The sequence below is a fragment of the Chrysemys picta genome, chromosome 1, assembly GCF_011386835.1.
Source record: "Chrysemys picta bellii isolate R12L10 chromosome 1, ASM1138683v2, whole genome shotgun sequence".
NCBI classification, from domain to species: domain Eukaryota; kingdom Metazoa; phylum Chordata; order Testudines; family Emydidae; genus Chrysemys; species Chrysemys picta.
In genome coordinates this window covers 202,911,442-202,933,401 of record NC_088791.1, presented here as the reverse complement: position 1 = coordinate 202,933,401, position 21,960 = coordinate 202,911,442, and the positions used below count along the sequence as shown (strand labels likewise).

The window sequence follows — 21,960 nt, the reverse complement described above, 5'->3', positions numbered from 1 at the left end:
GCATGTCTTCTTCTGACACCTCAATCTCTGACAGTACCTTACTTTTTTTCCAATAATAAAGATAAGTCTGTGGTAGGTATTTCCCCAACTTCCTCTTTGGTGAAGGCTGAGTGAAAGAAATAATTTAGCTCCTCAGCAATGTCCTTATCTTCCTTAATTGTTGCCTGGTGATCTAGCAGACTCTCAAATTCTTTTCCAGGTTTCCCACTTCTGATGTAGTTAAAGAATTTTTTCATTTTTGTATCTTTTAATTATATGACCTTCAACATTCATTTTAGTCCTCCTGATTTTCCCCTTACATATTGCTTGCTGTATTTATACTTCTGTTTATAGGCTTCGCTATGGTTGGATTTCTAAATTTCGAAGGATTTCTCTTTGGCTTGAATAGTTTCTCTGAATTTATCTTTTAGCCATATTGAATTACTACCTACTTTCCTGGTTCCCTTTTTATTCATTGGTACACATGGCCTCTGAGACTTTACAACTAAGGATTTTACTTCCTTTTGTTTTGTTTTAGGGTCTGTAGCTGCTGTGTGCTTTTTTGAACTTGTGCGCCAGGTGTCTCATTTTTATTCTCTTGATTTTAGCATGTGACTGAATAGGTTTTATGTATAGTTGTCTTTTCTTTGGAATTGTTTATCTAAATTTTTCATGTTCCTTGGCATTTTCTTCTGTCATGTGCCCGATGTTTACCTGGCGTAGGGCCTTCAGTATTACTCTGTAGTGATTCGGGTAGATGAGTTTTTTTACTCCCCAACAGATTGATTTATATTCTAGACATTTTTTTTTTTTTGTTTTAATTATCAGAGTGTAAAGTTTTGCCTGAGAACCTATTTATTCTTGGTTGGCTGGAAAATTAAACTTTCTAGCTGAGTTGAACTTCTGAACTAAAATGCTGAGGCATAGAGGGACAGAAAGCAGAGGCATAGAGGGACAGAAAGCAGAACTGAGTGGGGAAATCAAGAAAAGGAAAGAAGAGAAATTAAGGGAGAATGAAACAGAAAATGGAAACGAGGGAAACTCAGAAAAATAAAATCTGTACCTCAAGAGATTATTCCTTTTCTCTGTCAGAAGAGCTTTCTCAAGAATAGCCAGTGAGACAAGGGAAAGTGTGGGAGCAATAGGGAACGTCCAAATGACTGAGCCCAAGGTAGGAAAACTAACAGTTGAATTTCAGACATAGAAAAGTGTAGAATTTATTCAGCATTTACTTCCTAAATGTAACATTTCACACACCTATTCCCAGTGATAAATTTACTAGACTATAAAAATCACACTTTTGTATAGATTTTTTTTAATCTGCTGCTGTTACAAATAACACCTGGGATTACTATAATGGAATGGGAAAAATACAGTTTTCTTTCTTTAGTTTATTTTGTGTATTTGATAGTGCTCTTGTATATTCAGTTTCACTTGTTTGCATGGGTCTTTCACAAAGCAACAAGGTAGGGAAAGAATCCTTTTTTTAAAATAATGGAATGTGATTGTGAAACCACAGAAATTGGCAGGGACAGGTATAGTACCTGAAATTCTTGACTAAAATGACTAGTTTTTAAATTGGTGTACCTTTTTTTTCACACGTTCATAGATGATGTCTTTTCAGACGGTTCCTTTCTCCCAGTTCTGAACCATTTGCAGTATGCATTGACTATTGGATCTATAAATTTGTTTTTTTCTCCTAGAAGCAATAGGAAATTTTTGTATCTTTACAATTCAGTAGAACCCCGTTTATACGTCTCTTCGTTATCTGGCTCTCCGTATTAACCAAACAACCAGTGCACACAGGTCCAGAAGCAGGCAATCTCTCCTGTGGCAGCTAGGTGGTGCCGCAGCCTTGTACTTACCCATTCTCCGGGTTATCTGAATTTTTGATTATCTGCTGTGGCTTCTGTCCTAGTTAGATTGGATAAACGGGGTTCTGCTGTATGTGAATTGCATAGAGAGACTGGCTAACATGACACAATTTCCTATTCTTGTCACATTTGTCAAAAGTAATCCATGTTATTTGTCAGATTTAGTCCAGTTATTTCTCTGGATTATAATGAAGTTATGCATTTGTGGCTAACACATGTTTAGTAGTAGCTTTTAGCTGTTCCATTCAAGGATTAGAGGTAGGCACTGTACAGAAGCATAGTAAAAAGACAGTCCTTTCATCAAAGAGCTCTGCTCTAAATGTAATCTAATTTTATGATGGTTATACAGGCCCACACAAACACACCCAGTTATCATTTACAAAGCTAGGGGGTTCTTACAAAACCTTATTTAAATAAAAATATTTCAATTTTTTTTAAGTTACATCTTCAACAGTACCACGAACCCAAACATATTATGATGGAGAATATTTACTAGGAAGTGAAATGGACTAGAAACAGGTGATACAGAAAAGTTAATACTATGAATATAATTATAGTAGTATTATTGTCATCTATTGCTCTTTGGGGCTGGGACTGTGTATCTGAGGTTTTTACAGTGCCTAAAATGATTAATTCCTGACGGGGGCATTTATATTCTAGCACAATACAGTTAATAGCAACAATAGTATTAGAGTAGTGTCAGCAGGACCCACCAGAGATGGTGGCCCTGTTTGTTAAGTGACCGCAGAAACCAGTGGTAAGAGATAGTCATTGCTGTAAAGATCTTACAGTCTATAAAGAAAAAACATACAAAGGGTTGGAGAAAGGGAGAATAATACTTTCTATTTTACACATGACAAACTGAGTCACAGAGATTAAGTGACTTGCCTGCGGTCACAGGAAATCTGTGGCAGAGCTGGCAATTGTATCCAAGTCTTCTAAGACCCAGGCTCGTGCTTTAACCACAAGTCCATCCTCCATTATTTTAACCATTTATACCTCTTATTTTTTTCCACTGCAGCTTGGATAACTTTATGAAAAGCAGCAAATAGTATCATAAATGGTGAAAAATAAATTTAGTTTTTCAAATTTTACTTTTAGTAATCTTAAGTGTTAGTAACTGAGGAAGTGGTATTATTTTCTTTAAATTTATATATAGACAACTTCCTTTTAATTTTAAAGTGATATAGTTTTGGAAAAAAATCTTGCCACAATGAAGGCTGGTTACAGTATTGTTAAAATTTCAACATTGCTGGGTAACCTATCAACCATATATCCAAGGCCGGCGCTTCCACTATGCGACCCTAGGCGGTCGCCTAGGGCGGCAGGATTTGGGGGGGGGGGCGGCATTTTGCCATCTTCGGCAGAAATTCGGCGGCGGGGGGTCCTTCCGCTCCGGGTCTTCGGTGGAAATTTGGCGGCAGGTCCTTCACTCACTTCGGGACCCGCCGCTGAAGTGCCCCGAAGACGCGGAGCGGAAGGACCCCCGCCGCTGAATGCTCAGAGGAGGAGTGCTGCCGCCTAGAGCTGCAAAAACCTTGGCGCCGCTCCTGCATAAATCCAGTATACAGGATTTCTTCTCTGCTTACTTTGATTTTCAAAGAAATAAGAGTTTGAAAGATGGAGAAATTCGGCTGTCTGAGCAGAATGCGGTATTCTTGAATATTTTAATATTCTATTCATAATGAAAGACAAGCCTACACATCTACAAGAAAAAATACAGTTGGCGGATCTAATCGTAGGCCAAGCATCTTTGAAAGTGTCTATCTTAATTTAATCTTTAATGATTGATTCTGAGCAGGTCTCTGAAGATTGTTTTATTACAGATTTATGAATCACTTCTGTTAAAATTGGTTTGGTTCGCTGCAGAGCAACAAGACTTAAGTATTCCTTAGAATCAGCGTCTGTTTTCTGTATGTATTGCTTAATAAAACTTCTTAAATTTGCAGAGCATGGAGAGTATGATCCACAAACTGTAAGACCAGGAAGTAGATACAGTCATGTGCAAGAAGTACAGGAGCGACTTAACTTCCTACGGTTAGTTTCGAGTAACTTAAGTCATTTTCTCTAGAAGGCGAACAAATTCGTAACTTAAACTTCTGAAATGGAAAGAAACAATTATGTTGAACTTTTTGTTTCTTTTGTACAGTTCCAGCTTACTATATGGCATTATCATTTAATTCCAGGTCACCAAGATATCAAAATAAAGTAAAATGCTGGAGTTCCTGAATTTGAAAGCAGACATAGTATTAGAATACCCAAGAGAGTGTTAGGGGCTGTATACAATAAGACATAATCCTTCCCGCACAGAATTTACAATATAGGGCCTTGATTGTGCACTAAAATTTGTGCCGGCACACCGCAGTGCTTGTGTCAAGTCCCATTGACTTAAAGAGGCTCTTTGTGGGTGGTGCATATCAGGTTAGGATCATGGCTTAATATTAGACATGTGACAAACACTGAAGGTAACAAACAGTGCAGCAATAAACTCTTGGTTACTTAGCCATTAGCATATGCACATAAAATAAACCTTTTAAAATGATTGACTTACTGTGAGCAAAATGGAAAAAGTGAGTCTTCAGAAGGGATTTAAATAAAGAAAATGTTTGGATTTTATAACAACCCATCTGATAGTTCTTGAATAAAGTAAGAAGACAAAGGATTTAGGAAGAGAATGAAAAATTATTTGCTACAGAATGATACTACTTGAAACTTGTCAAGTTCTTAGTTTGGACATTACAGTATTCTTTCACAGTTTATCTCCCTCAGTATATTTATTTATTGTTATCCTTGTGGATGTATCATTCTTCCATTTGTCTGGTCCTAAATTTTTTTAAACTCATTCTTTAATGCAGATTCATATTACAACTTTGAATTTCACTCAGAACTGATTTTAAATTAAACTAAATAGTATTTTGAGTAATGGTTCCTATTGTATTCCACTGAGGGTGGGTTTACGCATGCGTGCCATGCGTCTGGAGCCAGAGAATTTGAAAGTACTGGTGTCCATTGGTCCACGCATGAGCCCTTGCTTCACTTCATGATTTCATCCAAGATTATAAAGGGCTGGACAGACCAATTGCGTCCCCAGTTCCTTCTCATCACTGCATGGTCTGAATTCAAGTTGGAGTTGCTAGTGTCCTCTTGTCTGACATACTTTAAAAAAAAAAAGTTTCAGAATTGTATATAGTTAGCTTGCGTCTACTGTTTTACTTTTTTTTTAAACATAGTTTAGTTTTAGTAGGACTGGGAATTCAGGGGAATCTGTTGACTGGTCCCACCAGCTTCCACATGCTGGTACTGGATTATGCCAAAGATTTCAGGTTTCAAGATATGCGCTTCTTGCCCGCATTCGTTTTCAGTCAGCAACTAGCCCCAATGCTGCCTCTACTGCTTGGGAGAAGCCCACATTTTATCCAGGTGCAGTATCTGCTGGTCCTTCCCAAGCCATACCTGAGAAGGCCGGGCTCTCCACCTCAAGAAGCATCTCATGGAAGTCGCCATGAGGCCTCAGTCGGACCCGGGTTAGGGTTATGGACCCTGTGCTGGGGCCTAGTCGGGAGGCAAGGAAGCATGTGTATAAGTATGGCAGTAAGTCTTCCTCCAAAACAAAGAAGGATGATACACCTCCCACAAGTTCCAGCCACGGAGAGGCTGCACGTTGCAGAGCATACAAGCACGACAAGAAATCGCACAGACTGGCAGACCCGCTGGTACAGAGACCCGCATGCACTCAATTTCAGCTATGGAATGGGTACCTTTAATGCTGGGGTGATGGGAGAAAGCACCAGAGCCACATGAGCAGTTTGCCCTAAGGGAACCGAGATCGCCATGCTTTCCTCTGCAAACCGCACCTAGGGAAGTCTGATCTCCTATGTAGGACTTGCCAAAGTCCGGTCATGCTTTCACTCACATTCTCCTGTGGTTTACACGCTTCTGCCGTCTCCAACAGTACCACCATTGGACCAGGATCTGAGCTCTCATCATTGGAGGATTCTGATGGAGTACAAGGGCCCCCAGTTCCTTACCGCCAATACGAGTATCTGAAAGGATCACCAGTGGTGTGGCAGTACCCTCTTCTCCACCAACAAGGAAGTCGCTGGTTGCCCTCCCCATGGGGCCCTCTGCAACATATGCCGGATCCGTCTTGCTGGCCCTATTGGGAATTCTGGCCCCAGTACCCACCCTGAGAATGTGCCTGTTTTGTGAGGGAGGCTTTGCCCATCCCTGCTTGTGACGCCCTTGACCAGGCAGTCCAAATTGGTTCTGGAGGACAAACCACTCGGTCGTGTTCCGCCGGAGATAGTGTTTCCTATTGTCCTCTCCAGATGCTGCAGCAACTTCAGCCTTCCCCTTGCTTCCAGATGACTTTCAGCAATTCCAAGAGTTCTTGCGAACAGTGGAAGACTAGCATCATATTCCACTGGAGGAAGTACAAGACAAGCAGTATCAGCTCCTGAACATCCTTCATTTCTCACTACTGAGTAGGGTTGCTCTACTGATCAATGATGCCATTCTCCAACCAGCCTGAACAGTGTGGCAAACCCCGGCCACTTGCAGTCCTACCCCCGAAGGGGCAGACCAGGAGATACTACTAGCGAAGGGGTCCGAGTTTCTTTTTATACCTCTACCCAATTCCCTCCAGGTACAAGCAGCAATGGAATGGTCCAGGCAGGAACACCTGTGCTATACCCCCAACAGATGAGGGTAAAATCTTAGACCTTCTGGGAAGCAAGCCTCCAATTTTGTATTTCAAACTACCAGGCCTTGCTGGTCAAATATGACTTCCTTAACTACGGTAAATTGGAGGACATTATTGAAAAGCTTCCTCAGCAAGATGGAGCATGTTTCCAGTCTGTCCTGGAGTAGGACAAGCTGGTGGCTAGAACAGCACTACAGTCAGCCGTGGATGCTGTAGATCTCATCGCACTCGATGGCCATGGACATAGTCATGCAGAGAGAATCATGGCTGCACTCATCTGGTTTCCCCAGAGAGGTGCAGAATACCACTGAGGGCCTTCCTTTTGATGAATCACACCTGTTTAATCAGAAGACCTATGATTCCCTCCACTCCCTCAGGGATGCCAGAGTCACACTTTGATCGCTGGGTATCTATCCACCTTCCCCAAGTGGAAATTCTGCGGCCTACACAGTGATTCAGGAACCCCCATTTCTTCCACCAGAGGCCAGATGAACCTTCTCGTAATTGCCAGAAGACCCTACGACCCCACCCTCCAGGGCTACCTTTGCAGTCTTCATCCTCTCATGTTCAAACTGCTCAGAAACAATATTTTTGCGTGCCACTGGAGAGCTGTCAACCACCATGCCTACTGCCATGCAACCAACCCACCCTTTTTGGGCGTCATCTAGCACTCTTACTACTAGCCTGGAGCTCAATAACAGCTGACAAGTTGGTCCTGGATATCATCCAGTTCACCATGCTACCTCATCCACATCCCACACCCTTATCCCTTTCCAGGGACCACTCTCACGACAGGATCCTGGCACTGGAAGTAGACCCCTTACTGCAAAAAGGAGGGATAGAGCCCGTTCCTCCGAACTATCAGGGCACGGGGTTCTATTAGACATGGGGCTTGTCTTCACTTCCAGGGTAAGTTTACCTAAGTTACTCTACTCCAACTATGTGAATAACGTAGATGGAGTTGACATAGCTTATGTCGACTTACCCCGGTGTCTTCATTGTGCTGCGTCAACGGGAGATGCTCTCCCGTCGGCTTCCCTTACTCTTCTCAGAGAGGTGGAGTACCAGGGTTGATCAGAGAGCACTCCGCCATCGATTTAGCAGGTTTTCAGTAGACCTACTAAATTGACCCTGCTGCATTGATTGCAGCAGCATCGATCTCCCTATAGTGAAGACCAGCCCTTACTTTTTGGTACATAAGAAGAAGGGGAGGTGAAGGCCTATCCTGGATCTCCATAACTTCAACTGCTTTATCCACAAGCCCAAGTTTCGCCTTAGCAGCCATCATACCATCTCTGGGAAAAGGCAGGTGGTTTATGGCTCTCAGTATGCAGGACGCCTATTTTCACATAGACATCCATCCAGCTCTCAGAAGATTCCTGAGGTTCATGGTGGGCCCTTAGCATTTTCAGTACAAGGTCCTTCCTTTTGGACTCACCACTGCTCCCTGAGTCTTCATCAAAGTTTTCTGTCATAGCAGCCCACCTCCGATGCTCAGGAGTCCTTATTTTCCCCTATCTTGACGATTGGCTGCTAGCAGCAGGATACAGAGAATCTCAACTTCCATGTTGCTGACTTCCAGGGACGAAAGGAGTCAGAGCATCAATATGGAAAAATCAACTCTGATTTCCACACAGTCCTTAGACTTCATAAGGGTCTCCATCAACTTGGTCATACCCTGATCTTATCTACCAAGGGACACATTCCAAACTCTGCAGGAACTTGTTCTCTGGGTAGTCAACAGTTCGTCTGTCCCAGTCAGAACTTGCTTATCCCTTCTTGGCCACATGGCAGTCTGCACGTACATCACTACCTTTGCAGTCTACAGATGTGGCCTCAGAGAGTCTACTTACCTACACGACATGTTATGGACCGTATGCTCACAATCCGTCTCTCTTCCTTCCGGTGGTGGACAGACCCACAGCAGGTCTCTACGGGGATCCCCTTTCTCCCATCCTCCCTGGACAGAACGATCATCAGACACATCCCTCACAGGATGGGGAGCACACATTGAAGAACACATGACACAAGGGACATGGAGACCTTGGGATACCAGGATGCACATCAACATTCTGGAACTCTGGGTGGTACGACAAGTCTGTCAAGCATTTCTATTTTCTATTCACTCCCATCATGTACTTAACAGCAACACCATTGTTTATTACATCAACAAACAAGGGGGCACAAGGTTGACTGCTCTGTGCAGGGAAGTGGTCAATCTATGGGATTGGTGCATTGCCCACAAGATCCTGTTGTCGGCAGCCTACCTTCCAGGGACTCAGAATGTAATTGCAGACTCAGCTGAAGAGTCATTGCTGATCACAAATGGGAGCTTCACAACTCCATAGTAAATGACCTCTTCAGCCAATGGGGGACTCCAACCAGACCCTTTTGCCTCCTACGTCAACAATAAATGCAGCACATACTGCTCAAAGGGGGTTGTCGTTATCCAATCTCAAGGTGATGTTCTCATCCTCTGCTGGTCGGACCAGATCAACTACACCTTCCACTCCTCCCACAAGTCCTCCACAGGATCAGGCAGGAGAGAGCCACTGTCATTCTGATCACCCCGTTCTGGCCATGGCGACTTTGGTTTCCTGATCTCTGCACATTGGCCCGTCCTTTGTTTTCTCAGAACTGCTTACGCAACACAATAGGATCAAACATCCTGATACACAGATGCATGACCTCAGAACTTGGTATTTGGATAGGCAACTTCTCTAGAACAGGAGTGTTTATTGGGAGTTCATCATCCTTTCGAGCAATAGGAAAGAGTCCACGAGATTATTTTATTGGGTCAAGAGGAAACGCTTCACCTCCTGTGCCCAGCAGAATGGGCTTTCCTTGGAGGAAGTGGACATTCCTCTTCTTTTGGACTACCTGCTGTCCTTGAAGATGTCGGGACTCGGCCTCAATTCTCTCATGCAGGTTTCAGCGCCTTTCACCCTCCCGTGGAATGACACTCCATATTTACACATCTGTTGACTCTCAGGTTTTGGAAAGGTCTCCTGAGGACTTTACCACCCATACAACCTGTCGCCTCCCAGTTGGACCTTAACCTCGTTCTAGCTGCATTAATGAAACTGCTCTTTGAGCCATTAGCATCATGCTCTGTCCTTCCTTTCCATGAAAGTGACTTTCCTATTGGCTCTTAGTTTGGCGAGAAGGGTAGGTGAACTGGGAGCTATGATGGCAGACCCCCCTTTCACCACGTTTCATAAGGACAAAGTCTCCCTGTGCCTGCACCTCAAGTTTCTACCAAAGGTCGTATCCTGGTTTCATCTCAATCAACACATGCACTTACCTGCTCTCTTTCCAAAGCCTTACACTTCAGTGAAAGAGCGGCACCATCACTCCCTCTGTGTCCACAGGGCCATGACTGTCTACCTGCAGAAGACAAGATCTATCAGGAAGTTCCCTAGACTCTCTCTAGCAGGGGTCGGCAACCTATGGCACATGTGCCACTTTTAAATGACACGCGCTGCCTGCTGGGGTCCTGGCTGCCGGCAGCCAGGCTGGGCGGAGCCGGCAGCCGGGACCCCGGCAGGCAGCAGCATTCCATTAAAAATCCTGCCCGGCCCGGCCCAGCCTGCTTTTCTCCACCCACTGCTGTCTCCTGTGGGGGCAGGGGGCAGAAGCTTGGTCCTGCTGGCTGCTGCTGCAGGGCAGCCTCCACTGGCAGCCAAGCTCCCTCCTCCCCTGCCTCTTCCCCCAGCGTGATGGGTTCCTGCACCTCGTCCTCTCCCTCCCTGCGGCCAAACAGCTGATGGCCCTGGAGAGGGAGGGGGAGAAGCGGGGTTGGAGCCGCAGTTGTGCTTGCTGCTCCAGAGAAAAAGCAGAGGTGGGGGCGGGGCCTTGGGGAAGGAGGGTGGAATCAGGGCATATCCCTTCCAGCCCCCTGCCGTGAACTGCTCAGGGCAGGGGGCTGGGAGCATCCCCATGACTCCAGCCCACACCCTCAGCCCCCTACCCTGACTCCTTGAACCCCCCACACACCCTCTGCCCTGAGCCCTGCACCCCCCTCACACACACTCAGGCCCCTGCCCTGACCCTTGCACCCCCACACATACCCAGCCCTCCCACACCCCACGCCCTGACACTTGCACTCCCCACCTCCACCCTGAGCACCAAACTTCTGCACCCACCCCCCCACATTCGCACCTGCACCCCTCATACCAAATGGGAGCTGCCCAGGTAAGCACTCCACATCCAAACCTCCTGCCCCAACCCTGAGCCCACTCCCTCATTCTATCTCCTGGCCAGGCCCTACACCCCAACCCCCAGCCTGCTCCTTCACCCCCAGCCCTGTGCTCCGTGTACTCCCACCCTCAGCTCAGTGCAGAGAGAAGAAGAGAATAGGCTAAAACCAGGGAGAAGGTAGGTACCCACTCTGTGGGCAGGGCTGAGCAGGGCCAGCAGCCGGGACCCTGGCTGGCAGGAGCTGGTGGACGGAACCCCAGACCAGTAGCGGGCTGAGCTGTTCAGCCCGCTGCCGGTCCCGCTCAGCCCGCTGCCGGTCTGGGGTTCTGACACCCAGCCCCTTGCCAGCTGGTGTCCTCACCGCAGGCCCCGCTCAGCCTGCTGCCAGCCTAGGTGAATGGAACCCCAGGCCGGCAGCAGGCTGAGCAGGCCGGCAGCATAAGATCAGCATTTTAAATGAAGTTTCTTAAACATTTTTGAAAACCTTGTTTACTTTACATTCGACAATAGTTTAGTTATATAATATGTAGACTTATAGAGAGAGATCTTCTTAAAAAACATTAAAATGTATTACTGGTATGTGAAACCTTAAATTAAAGTGAATAAATGAAGACTCAGCACACCACTTCTGAAAGGTTGCCGACCCCTGCTCTATAGCTATAGTGGAGAGGATTAAGGGGCCGACAACCTCTACACACAGGATTTCCATGTGGGTGGGATTTCAGGGTGCATTACGTTCTATCAGTTTTCAGGACTGCCTCCACCCCTTGGGGCGAGAGCCCATTCCAGAAGAGCCAAGGCGCTGACTATGGCCATCCTCCACAATGTGTTGCTTCCAGACATATATAGGGCAGCCATGTGGCGTTTAGTACATGCCTTCACAGCATACTACACCTTGGTGCAGAACTACTCTGCAATGGATCTCTCATTCGGCGTGGCTGTCCTCTGTTCAACCATTCCATCCTTTTTCTTGCACTCTCTTCTGAATTAAGTACTGCTGGTTAATCACCCTCAGTGGAATATAACCGGGACCATTACTCGATGAAGAGGCGGTTACTTACCTGTAACTGGAGGTTCTTTGAGATGTGTGGTCCCTATTTATATTCCACTTCTCATTCTCCTTCCCCGCTCTGTGGATCTATTTGATTTGTTGTGCAGAAGGAACTGGAGACACTGTTGGTCCACATTACCCTTTATTGCCTCAGATGAAACCATGAGGCAAAGAAGGGGTGTGTGCAGACTAACAGACATGACTATTTTCAAATTCTCTGGCTCCATATACCCACCCTCACTGGAATACAGAGCAGGACCACTCATCCCAGAAAACCTCCAGTTACAGGTAAGTAATCTCTTATTAAATGGTTATTTTATCAAATAGTGGGGGCTAACTCCTGGCCACCAATCTTTAAACAATGATCATTCTGTCATATTCTAATAGTTACATTATATTTTTCTTGAAATTTGGCAATGATTTTATGTATATAATGGAATAATATTGCAGAATTTTATAATTGCATGTCATAATATACTATAAACACAAGGTTTATGATTTGCACTAATGATTTTGTTACACTTTAGTCCTTTATTTCTTTCACATACAATCAGAGTATATTACAGAGTATATAATTGATTCTTGATGAGTAAAATCTACTGTGTATTTTCTTGAAATGTTTTTACAAGAATTATTAGGGTTATCTTTCCCTCAGATGTACTGTAAAGTTACAAACTTCTCCAAGACCTTTCTTGGAATTAAAGGATGCATGAAGAGTAATTCTGTCTTATTTTCTGAACTGTGAATCAAGTACTCTAGATTTCACTACAGATTTCAGAGAGGTTTATCAATTTATTGTAATATTAAAGTAAATTTAAAACTTCAAAAAGCCATTTCCCACTCTTTCACTTCCTACCTGCAATCTCATATCGATTACTCAATCCATTGTAATTTTTCATTTCACTGTGTTGCATCCTCAGAATTAAGAGGGCTAAGAATGTTTAAATATTCCAGTAATATGGTCGCTTAAATGTAGTTTTGCTTAATATGGAAAGAAAACTTGAATTTGTATGTCATGCATCATTTGCATAGTAATGACCTTAGTTAAATGTATTTAGAGAGATAAAAGCTTGTTCAGTACTTTATAGGTAATGCATATTCTTGTCTAATCTAGTTTCCTTACATAGTTAGAATTCTGGGGCCTGCTCCTGCAAACTTTTACTCTAATGAAGACAATGGAACTACTCATGTGAGTGAGGACTGGTCATGTGAGTAAAAGTTTTCAGAATCAGGCCTATATCATACATTATACATACCATATAATATGAAAATAAAAAATATATATATTTTGTTTACTGTAATTTTACTGTCTCTAAAATTTTAAAGATGTCAGTGTTACTAATTGTCTTTGTTTTGCTCAAGATTTTTATTGAAGGATGGTCAACTGTGGCTCTGCGCCCCTCAGGCGAAGCAAATATGGAAGTGTTTAGCCGAAAATGCAGTCTATCTTTGTGATCGTGAAGCCTGTTTTAAGTGGTATTCCAAACTAATGGGCGATGAACCAGATTTAGACCCTGACATTAATAAGGACTTCTTTGAAAATAATGTACTTCAGTTGGATCCTTCCCTGTTAACAGAAAATGGAATGAAATGTTTTGAACGTTTCTTCAAAGCTGTGAACTGTCGAGAAGGGAAGCTAGTAGCGAAAAGACGAGCCTATATGATGGATGACTTGGAATTAATAGGATTGGACTACCTTTGGAGGGTAAGTACGGAAGGGGAAACATGCAAATAGCTTACTACTATGTTTTTGTTAAAAACAAAAATGATTTAAGACTGTAACTGAATCTGTGTAGACTTAGTTTGAAAAACACTTACGTTTTTGTAATTTAACTACATGAAAATTGGCTCTTCTATACTCTTAATACTCTTAAGTTAATTATTTCCCAGGGCTGAACCTTGAACTCAGAATATGACAGAGAAAGAAAGAAAGGAATTAAAAAATTGAGTGTATTTGTGATGTCTGTGCATGTGAGATTAAGGTTTTGCTTGTACCATAAAACCAAACCCATTTGTTTAATTTTTAAAACAATCTTTGACTTGCATTGTTCATTTACCTTATGCTCTCACTCACCAGTGATTTTACTTATGAAATCACCATTTCTCCTAATGGCCAGTAGCATCTGGGGGTTAGGGGAAAAGATGTATATGTTTCCAGTTAACAGGAAATGGAACCGAATTTTATTTTGAGCATCTGAGAAACTGGCTCATATAATTAGTTGCAGTATTGTGTAAGTAACAAACAGGTATTGCACTCTCCTCTCTGAACAAGGTGATCATTGTTTTAGTCCTTTTACTAAATATGGGACTTATACTCACTACTGCAGATAGATGCAGTCTTTTGGATGAAAGATTAGACATCCCTTTTTGTCCAAAGTTGGTGGTTTCTAGATGCTAGTTGATGATCCCTGATAGAGGACACTGGCGTTATCCACTCCAACTTTCAGCATTCCATTTCTCAAATACCCTTGATGTCTAGTATATAATGGCTGCACTACAGCATTAGCATTAATGTTTCATTTTGTAAAGCACTTGAAGTACCTAGAGTGTAATCCAAACATTTGGGATATGCCCAGTGAAAAAGCGACAGGAGCGCTCTTCAGAGCTGTCAGTTGTGGGCAGTAACTTCCTTGGCTCTGCCCTTCTGCCTGGAGCTACTATCTTTCTACTTAGTGGGACCAATTTATGACAGCTTTTCAGCTTCAATTCAGGCCAGTGGCTAGCAATAAGTTTTCAAATATTCAAATTAGGTTCAACACTCCGTTTTCTAGGTTCTGAAGTAAATTTTAAACCTCATCTTAAACGGTGGCAAAGATTATCTTGAGTTGAGAGAGGTCTTTAATGGTATTAAATTGTTTAATTAAAAAATTAACTTCTTCTCTTAATTGCCCAGAACTCCTAACTAACATAAACACAAAACTTGTAAGTACTGGTACATTTAGACCATTGGAAGGTTAAGATTTAATTGCAGGTAAATAAGTTTTTGTGAGCCTCAAACTTCGTTGGTAATGGTGCAACAAGCATGCATAGTCTTTAGAACTAGTGGCACTAGAAACATAGCATGGAGATATTTAAAGAAAATTTTATGCGTCATTCTGTCAGTTTACAAAGCATAATGAGTGTTTTGCAGATACTGGTGAATTCTTTTAAAGCAGTTAATTTGATTGAATCTTAATCTTGATTGGGTTCACATTAGACAGATAATTTACAGTGATTGTAGTTTAATTATATACTCTAGTTAGTTTTTTGTTCTGATGAATGAAAATAAATATTTTATCCATGTTCATATGTAGTCCTTCTGTTTTTTAAACTGGATACTAAAGAGTTAAAATGCATTAATACTTTTTGATTGCTTTAGGTTGTGATTCAGGGAAATGATGACATTGCCAGCAGAGCAATAGATCTGCTTAAAGAGATCTATACTAATCTTGGTCCAAGATTACAAGTTAATCAGGTAAAAAAAATTTTTGTATGTAATGTAATATTGAATAAAGATTATTGTAAAATTTAACAACTGTGATATTTTGATAGCTTAAAGTTTGAAAATATGGCAGTTTCCATCCATGGAACACCCTCTTGGAGAATGCGCTCTTGCCCATGTACAGATTTTAATATGTACAGCATGTTGGTGAACCTACCCGTTAGTTCCTTTTAGCCTTTTGCGGAGATTTAGGGATCTACTTAAGAGTGTTTAAAGATTAAAATTGCTGGCTTTTGAGAAATCACCAAAGTTTAATGCACTTGTTATTTGTCTGTTGTATTTCCACTAGCAAAACAATGGCTCATGACAAATACTTAGTTTTGCATTCTGCTGGGATTTGAGGTATGTGATATTTTGTCCAGTGTGTTTGCTGGCTGGGGCTAGGTCATGCCAACGGTGGCTAATACAACCCTTAAATTCATTTCCTTTCTCACATAAGAAAGCATTGCAAAGCTCTCAGAAACGAGCAATCTGAACCAAACTCTGGAGAATCAAATCCTTTCTCTCAAGATTCCAACTTGCCTATTAGTATGTTTCATTAGAAAGTGAGAGAGACTTGCAAGTTTCTAGAAAGATCAGGGAAAGGATAAACTATTGGGGTTTTTGAAATATCCTTTATCAAGATAGTACTAGTGGGCAGTGTTATTACCCGCTTGCTCATGCATATTGCAACCATGGAGCCAGGGAGGGCAGTGCAGTAGTGGAAAGCTTCTGTATCTTCCTTGAATTCAGTAGTTTTAAGTATAAACATTTGAAAACATAATCCCAAAACGTTGAGGACTTTTGTGCCCTTCAGATCACCTCCAACAAGTTTCTTGTATCTAATGTTAGTTGTACTTCTTAACCCACAACCCCTTGCTACACTCCACTTTCCTTTAGTTATTCCATTAAGGACACATTTTTTAGTCCTCAAAACCAGCAGTCTGCAAAATACAGTCTAAAGATATAGGTACTATCTGACAGATGGATATATAAATATTCCATATTATAGTCTGTGGTGAGCAGCAACTAAATGAGAGAGTAGTCCAATTTAGTATTCTACACAGAGCTGCATTTTGCTTACATTGCAGCGATGAGGGGCAAGGTTTGTACTACACACAAAGGTTGTAGAGTTAGCACTGATATTTTTAAAAAAAAAAGTATACTATATTAGATTCAGTTATCAACTGTAATGTTAGTGTGGAGAAAACCAAAGTTGTGAATAGTCTTGAGTAAAGATTTGGTTTTCAATTAAGGTTTTATAGTACATTTGTTTGATCTGCAGCTGAAAGGTGGCTATGTAATATTTTGTAATTGTCCCAATTTCTCTTGTATGTTACATTAGGTAGTGATCCATGAAGACTTCATTCAATCCTGCTTTGATCGTTTGAAGGCCTCCTATGATACACTGTGTGTTTTGGATGGAGATAAAGACAGTATTAATTGTGCAAGGCAAGAAGCAATACGAATGGTGCGAGTATTGACTGTTTTAAGGGAGTATATAAATGAATGTGACAGTGATTACCATGAAGAGAGAACAATTCTACCTATGTCAAGGTTTGTGAAGAACTCAGAACTACTATGATTCATCTTCATTGAAGTGATCTTAGCAGTAGAAAATGTTTTAGTTTCAAAATTAATTTAACTTCCTTTACCAGTGTGTTAAAAATAAATAAATCCTGTAGCAGTTATCCTAAGTGAATATTACAAACTGCTATTGAACAAATACCATTTAATTTCCTTCAAAAACACCTTTAAATTAATGTAATGCACTTATTAGGCATTCTAAATAACTAACTTTCACAATTCCTTTGTGAGGTAGATAGGCGTACACATACAGGTAGGAGCTAATTGGTTAACAGAACTAGAATTAAATTTGAATTTCTGGCACTTGGTCCTATAGTTGACATATAGTGTCCTTAAAGTATATATTTTTACTGTATTTCCTTTTATTTCAAAAATATTCAATTTTTGTATTGAAGAAAAAGGTATTCTTGTTATAAGTGCTGGCCCCTTTGTGTATTCCACACATGATACGCATACCCACCATATGCTTGAGTCCAGAGATTTTAATAAGCAGTGTCCATTGGCCTGCATATGCACAGTAGATCTCCTCGTGCTCCCGAACGAGGGTATGAGAAGCAGTGTGAGTTGATGCCCTCTCACTTTCTTCTTACAGTCACGTGGTCTGAGTCAGAATCCAGTGTCCTCTTGTTTCAGCCTTTCAGAAAACCTGTAAATAAGATTGCAAATAGTTCTTTAGCTTAGTTCAGTTCGTCTTAGTGTAGTTAGTATAGTTTGTTTCCCCGGACTGGGGACTATGCCTAGACTCCTGGGCTTCAAAAACTGCATCTCCTGCCCTAGACCCTTCTCCATCAGCGATGAACACCAGTGCTACCTCTGCTGTCTGGGTGAGACCCTTATTTCGGCAGTTTTTGTTGCTCATTTCCACCAAGAACTTGCAAAGGTTGTTAGCTTTACCTGAGAAAACACTTAATGGAGAAGGCTATGAAGCCTCTCTCCTGTCTGGGCCAGGAAGACACACACCCTATACATTGGCCTCACCAAACAAGCAGTGCCCACCCTTCTGAGCAAGAGCAGAGCCGTGCGTGTCTCCGCCCAAAGAGTCTTCCACGAGGGCTTCCCATGAGAATAAGGGGCATTTTCATGGGAGTCAAAGACTGTCCATAAGAGAGAGACTCCTTCCCCGAGCCCATTGAAGTGTGTAGGAAGAAGGATCTTTGACCTTGGTCCTGGAAGGTCCTAGGGCAGAACCCGTTGCAAATTCTGCACTTCTCCTTCTGGTGGCTCTCCCCAAGGCACCGCTGACAGGAAGAGTGCGGGTCACTCTTAGGCATAAACATTCCACAGTCCTAACAGAGCTTGAACCCTGGGGACTATCAACTAGCTAAAACTAGAAGCTATAAACACTAAGAGTGGACACTGCTTAAACACGCTTGCAAAGCAAGAGCAACAGTTTGTTCCAGCTAGCCATCACCGGTGGTAAGAAGGAACTGTGGGGGTGGGGGGTTGGCAGGGCCCTATATTGGGTGCGAGAAGGGGCAACTCCAGGAGGCACCCTGGCCGACCCTACGGACGTTGCTAAGGGGGAAATCTTCCAGCTGGCATGCACATGGCGCGCACACCTGATTGGAATTGACATGAACAATACATCTCGAACAACAGTTACGAGAAGGTGAGTAACCGCTTTTTCTGTCAGTGATTCTAGCACTGAGGCACAATGGCCATTATCCACCAATCCTGTCCACAAGTGCAGCTCCAGACTCTGATACTGACATGCCCACCCAACGGGGACTAGAAATAGGGATGCACCATACTATCGGTGTCAACCATCAGAACTCCCCATATGCCAGGGTGCACAGAGACCTATCCAGCACCGGAGGATATATTTCTCTACTACCTGCAGTCTCCTCTGGACCAGTGCTCCTGAGGGATGTTACCACACCAGAAGACGATATTACTTTGGCATCCCAGGAACCATCCCACTTACAACCATCAGGCAGGCTTGCCCTGGTGCTGATGACTCTGTTATTACAGCAGGAGCAGTTTTTGGATTTGAACAAATCTAATGAACCAGTCCCTCCTTCACGCTGAGAACCAAACCCAGACAGGCGATGCAGAACTTACGATCGCTACCTGTATGAACAAGACCTCCCTAGGGACCAATGGTTCCACATGCTATGGGCCCCCCTTCAAACTGTTGGCTCCTCTTTCTGGCCCTGTTGGGGACCATGGGATCTCTGTATGGATGTCTGTGACCCACACAGGAGTCTTTCCACTCCTCTCCTTTGCGCCAACAACCGGTTCCGTTGGTGCATGAGGAGGAAGAAGATTTTGAACCAGAAGCACAGATGATGACAGGAATCTCTTCTTCTTCCCCAGATGAGGCAGTCTCTTCTTCTTCTTCTTCTTCTTCTTCCTCATCCCCACCTAACTACCACAGGCAATACCAGCACTTCCATTGAAGAATGGCTAGTGTTGTCCAGATATCTCTGGAGGAAATCCAAGACCCACATCACCAACTGCTGGACATTCTGCATCCATTTAACAAGGTCTTATTGGAATTGGCAAGATAGGTGTGGGTGCATAAAACACTGGGGTGTGCCAGACCAAAGAGGGCTCAGAAGTCTTGTTTTGTTCCGGCAAAGGGAGCTGAATTCCTGTTCTCCCACCTTGCTCCCAACTTCCTGGTAGTACATTTCATAGCAGCCTGTAACATGTCTCATTACTGAAGGACCACCCCATTAGAAAATGGTTGCAAGAGATTAGACTTCCTGGAGAGAGAGGTCTTATCTGTGGGCTTGCAATTTCGCATTGCCAATTACCATGACCACCCCATTCCCAGTCTGTGTTTAGGACCTATTTTTGACATTTTAATCAAGACCCGCTCACCACCTCTGATGCCACCTGCATCTCCTTCTGTCACCTTTTGAGGCCATCTCATTCTGTTTGCCCACAACTGGGAGTTAATTGTGATTGATGGTTGGGTCTTGGAGATTATCCATCAGGGATAGTCCATAGAGTTGATCTCCTTCCCTTCCCCATTACCCTTCACGGACCACTCTCATGAGGCAATTCTTCAACAGGAAGTGGTGTCCCTGTTACACTGAGGGAATAGATCCTTCGTATCAAGAAAGTGGGTTTTATTTTCTAGTCCCAAAAAAAGACTGAGGATGGAGACCCATTCGGGATCTTTAGCAACTCCCCATCTTCATTCAGAACATGAAATTCAGGATGGTCATGTTGACATCAATAATCCCCTCTCTTCAAGAAGGAAATGTGGTTTGTGGCTCTCAATGGGAAGGATGCATATTTTCACCCACCCACACCCATAGGAAGGTCCTATGGTTTATCACAGGCCAAGTGTGCTTCCAGTTCCAGGTCCTCATCTTTGGAGTAGCAGCAGCACCCAGAGAGTTTACAAAAGAGTTCTCTGTGGTGGTGGCCCAGATGAGAAGTCAGGGCCGCACAGTTTTTCCATTTCTCAACAGCTAGTTCCTTGTAGGTTGCTCTTGACAGGAGGTCAGGTTGGCTATTCAATACCTCATTCAAAGCCTCACAGCTCTGAGGGTTTGCGTGAACAGAGAGAAGTGTATTTTATTCCCCCGCCCCCGAGGACAAATTTATCGGGGCAGTGTTGGGCTCTGTTTACGTAAGAGCCTTCCCCGCTGCAGAAAGTTTTCAGATGATGCACGACCTAATTTCTTTGATTTCCTGCAGAACCAGGACTACAGCGTGGATGTGCCTATTGCTGCTAGGTCATATCGCAGTATGTACTTATGTATCATCCTTTGCCAGGCTTCATCTATGTTGCCTGCAAGCCTAGCTCAGTTCAGTCTACTTTCCCAAGAAAGACCGCATCAACTCCAGGATGACTGTTCCCACTCGCTCCTAGTGCCACTATTATAACAGATGTAGTCCCTTCCGGTTTGGAGCCTTCTGGCCACACTGCACAAGTCATGTGGACCAGGCAGGAGGCCAGACTACATATCAACATCCTAGAGCAGCGGGCAGTTCACCTTGTGTGCAAGGCCTTCCTTCCAGTCATTCACTCCTTCCACATCCAAGTAGTGTCGGACAATATCACCACCATGGTCTACATAAACAGACAAGGAGAAGTGAGATCTCTCTCACTTTGTCTGGAGGTAGTCAGGCTTTGGAGCTTGTGCATCAGGCACATCACCACCATCCAGGCAGCATATTGTACTGGTATCCACAACTCCTTAGCAGGCAACTTTACCCCAGGCATTTCCCAGCAGGCCACAAGTGGGAAGTCTGTGACTCTGTTCTGACGGACACCTTCATGCTTTGGGGCACATCTCTATGGGACCTTTCTGCGTAACAAACAAACTACCCCTATATTATTCCAGAGGAGCCATAGGTCATGATTCCCAAGGTGACATGCTTCTACTGTCATGGACGAGTGGTTTCAGATATGCCTTTCCTCCCATCTCCGTTTCCACAAGTGCTGAGAAAGATACGTTATGACAGGGCCAATGTCATTCTCCTACTGCTCTACTGGCCCAAACAGTTTTGGTTCCCAGAGCTTGTCAGTGTCTACAATCAAGATGCACCCCTTCCCAGAATTCCTGATGCAGGACAAGGGAAGGGTCAGATACCCCAGCCAGGTTTGTCTCCACCTCACAGCCTCGTGTTTGGGTGGGTGTCAGAGGTAGATCACTCTTATTTGGCTGCGGTCCAGGCTATACTTACCCAGAGTTAGGAAAGAATAGAGCAGATCCTGTTACCTGGCTAAATGGAAACACTTGTCAACCTGGCTGCAGCACAATCAGTCTCTCCCAGTCCCTTTAAGCTTCGTCCTGATAGTTCTTGTCTTTTTTAAATAGGAAAGTCTGGTCTCTCAATCAGCTCATTACAGATCCACCTAGCAGCCATTAGTAGCTTCTTCCCTCCCTCTCCCCCCCCCCCCCCCCACACACACACAGACAGCCTGTCTTTACCATCTACAACACGGTTCATGAAGGGCTTCATTAATGCCTCTCCGACAGTCACTAAACCCACATCGCAAAAGGGTCTGAACCTCGTGCTGTCAAAGCTTATTAGACCTCCATTTGAACCCTTAGTGACATGTTCCATGTCCTGTCTGTCTATGGAAGTGGCATTTCTAGTGGCCATGACTTCAGCCAGGAAGGTCAGCAAACTGGGAGCCATC

At 43.4% G+C, this 21,960-nt stretch overlaps 1 protein-coding gene across 7 annotated transcripts in view; it reads left to right on the top strand.

The window, feature by feature from the left end:
* The window catches only part of USP9X (ubiquitin specific peptidase 9 X-linked), a 214,754-nt gene that overhangs the window by 95,942 nt on the left and 96,852 nt on the right, over positions 1-21,960 (top strand). For all 7 annotated transcript variants that reach the window (XM_065578842.1, XM_065578850.1, XM_005301756.5 and 4 more), the window contains exons 15-18: positions 3,803-3,890; positions 13,169-13,511; positions 15,165-15,260; positions 16,612-16,823. In XM_065578842.1, coding sequence (XP_065434914.1) covers positions 3,803-3,890; positions 13,169-13,511; positions 15,165-15,260; positions 16,612-16,823 — 739 coding nt within the window. The remainder of the gene's footprint in view (positions 1-3,802; positions 3,891-13,168; positions 13,512-15,164; positions 15,261-16,611; positions 16,824-21,960) is intronic.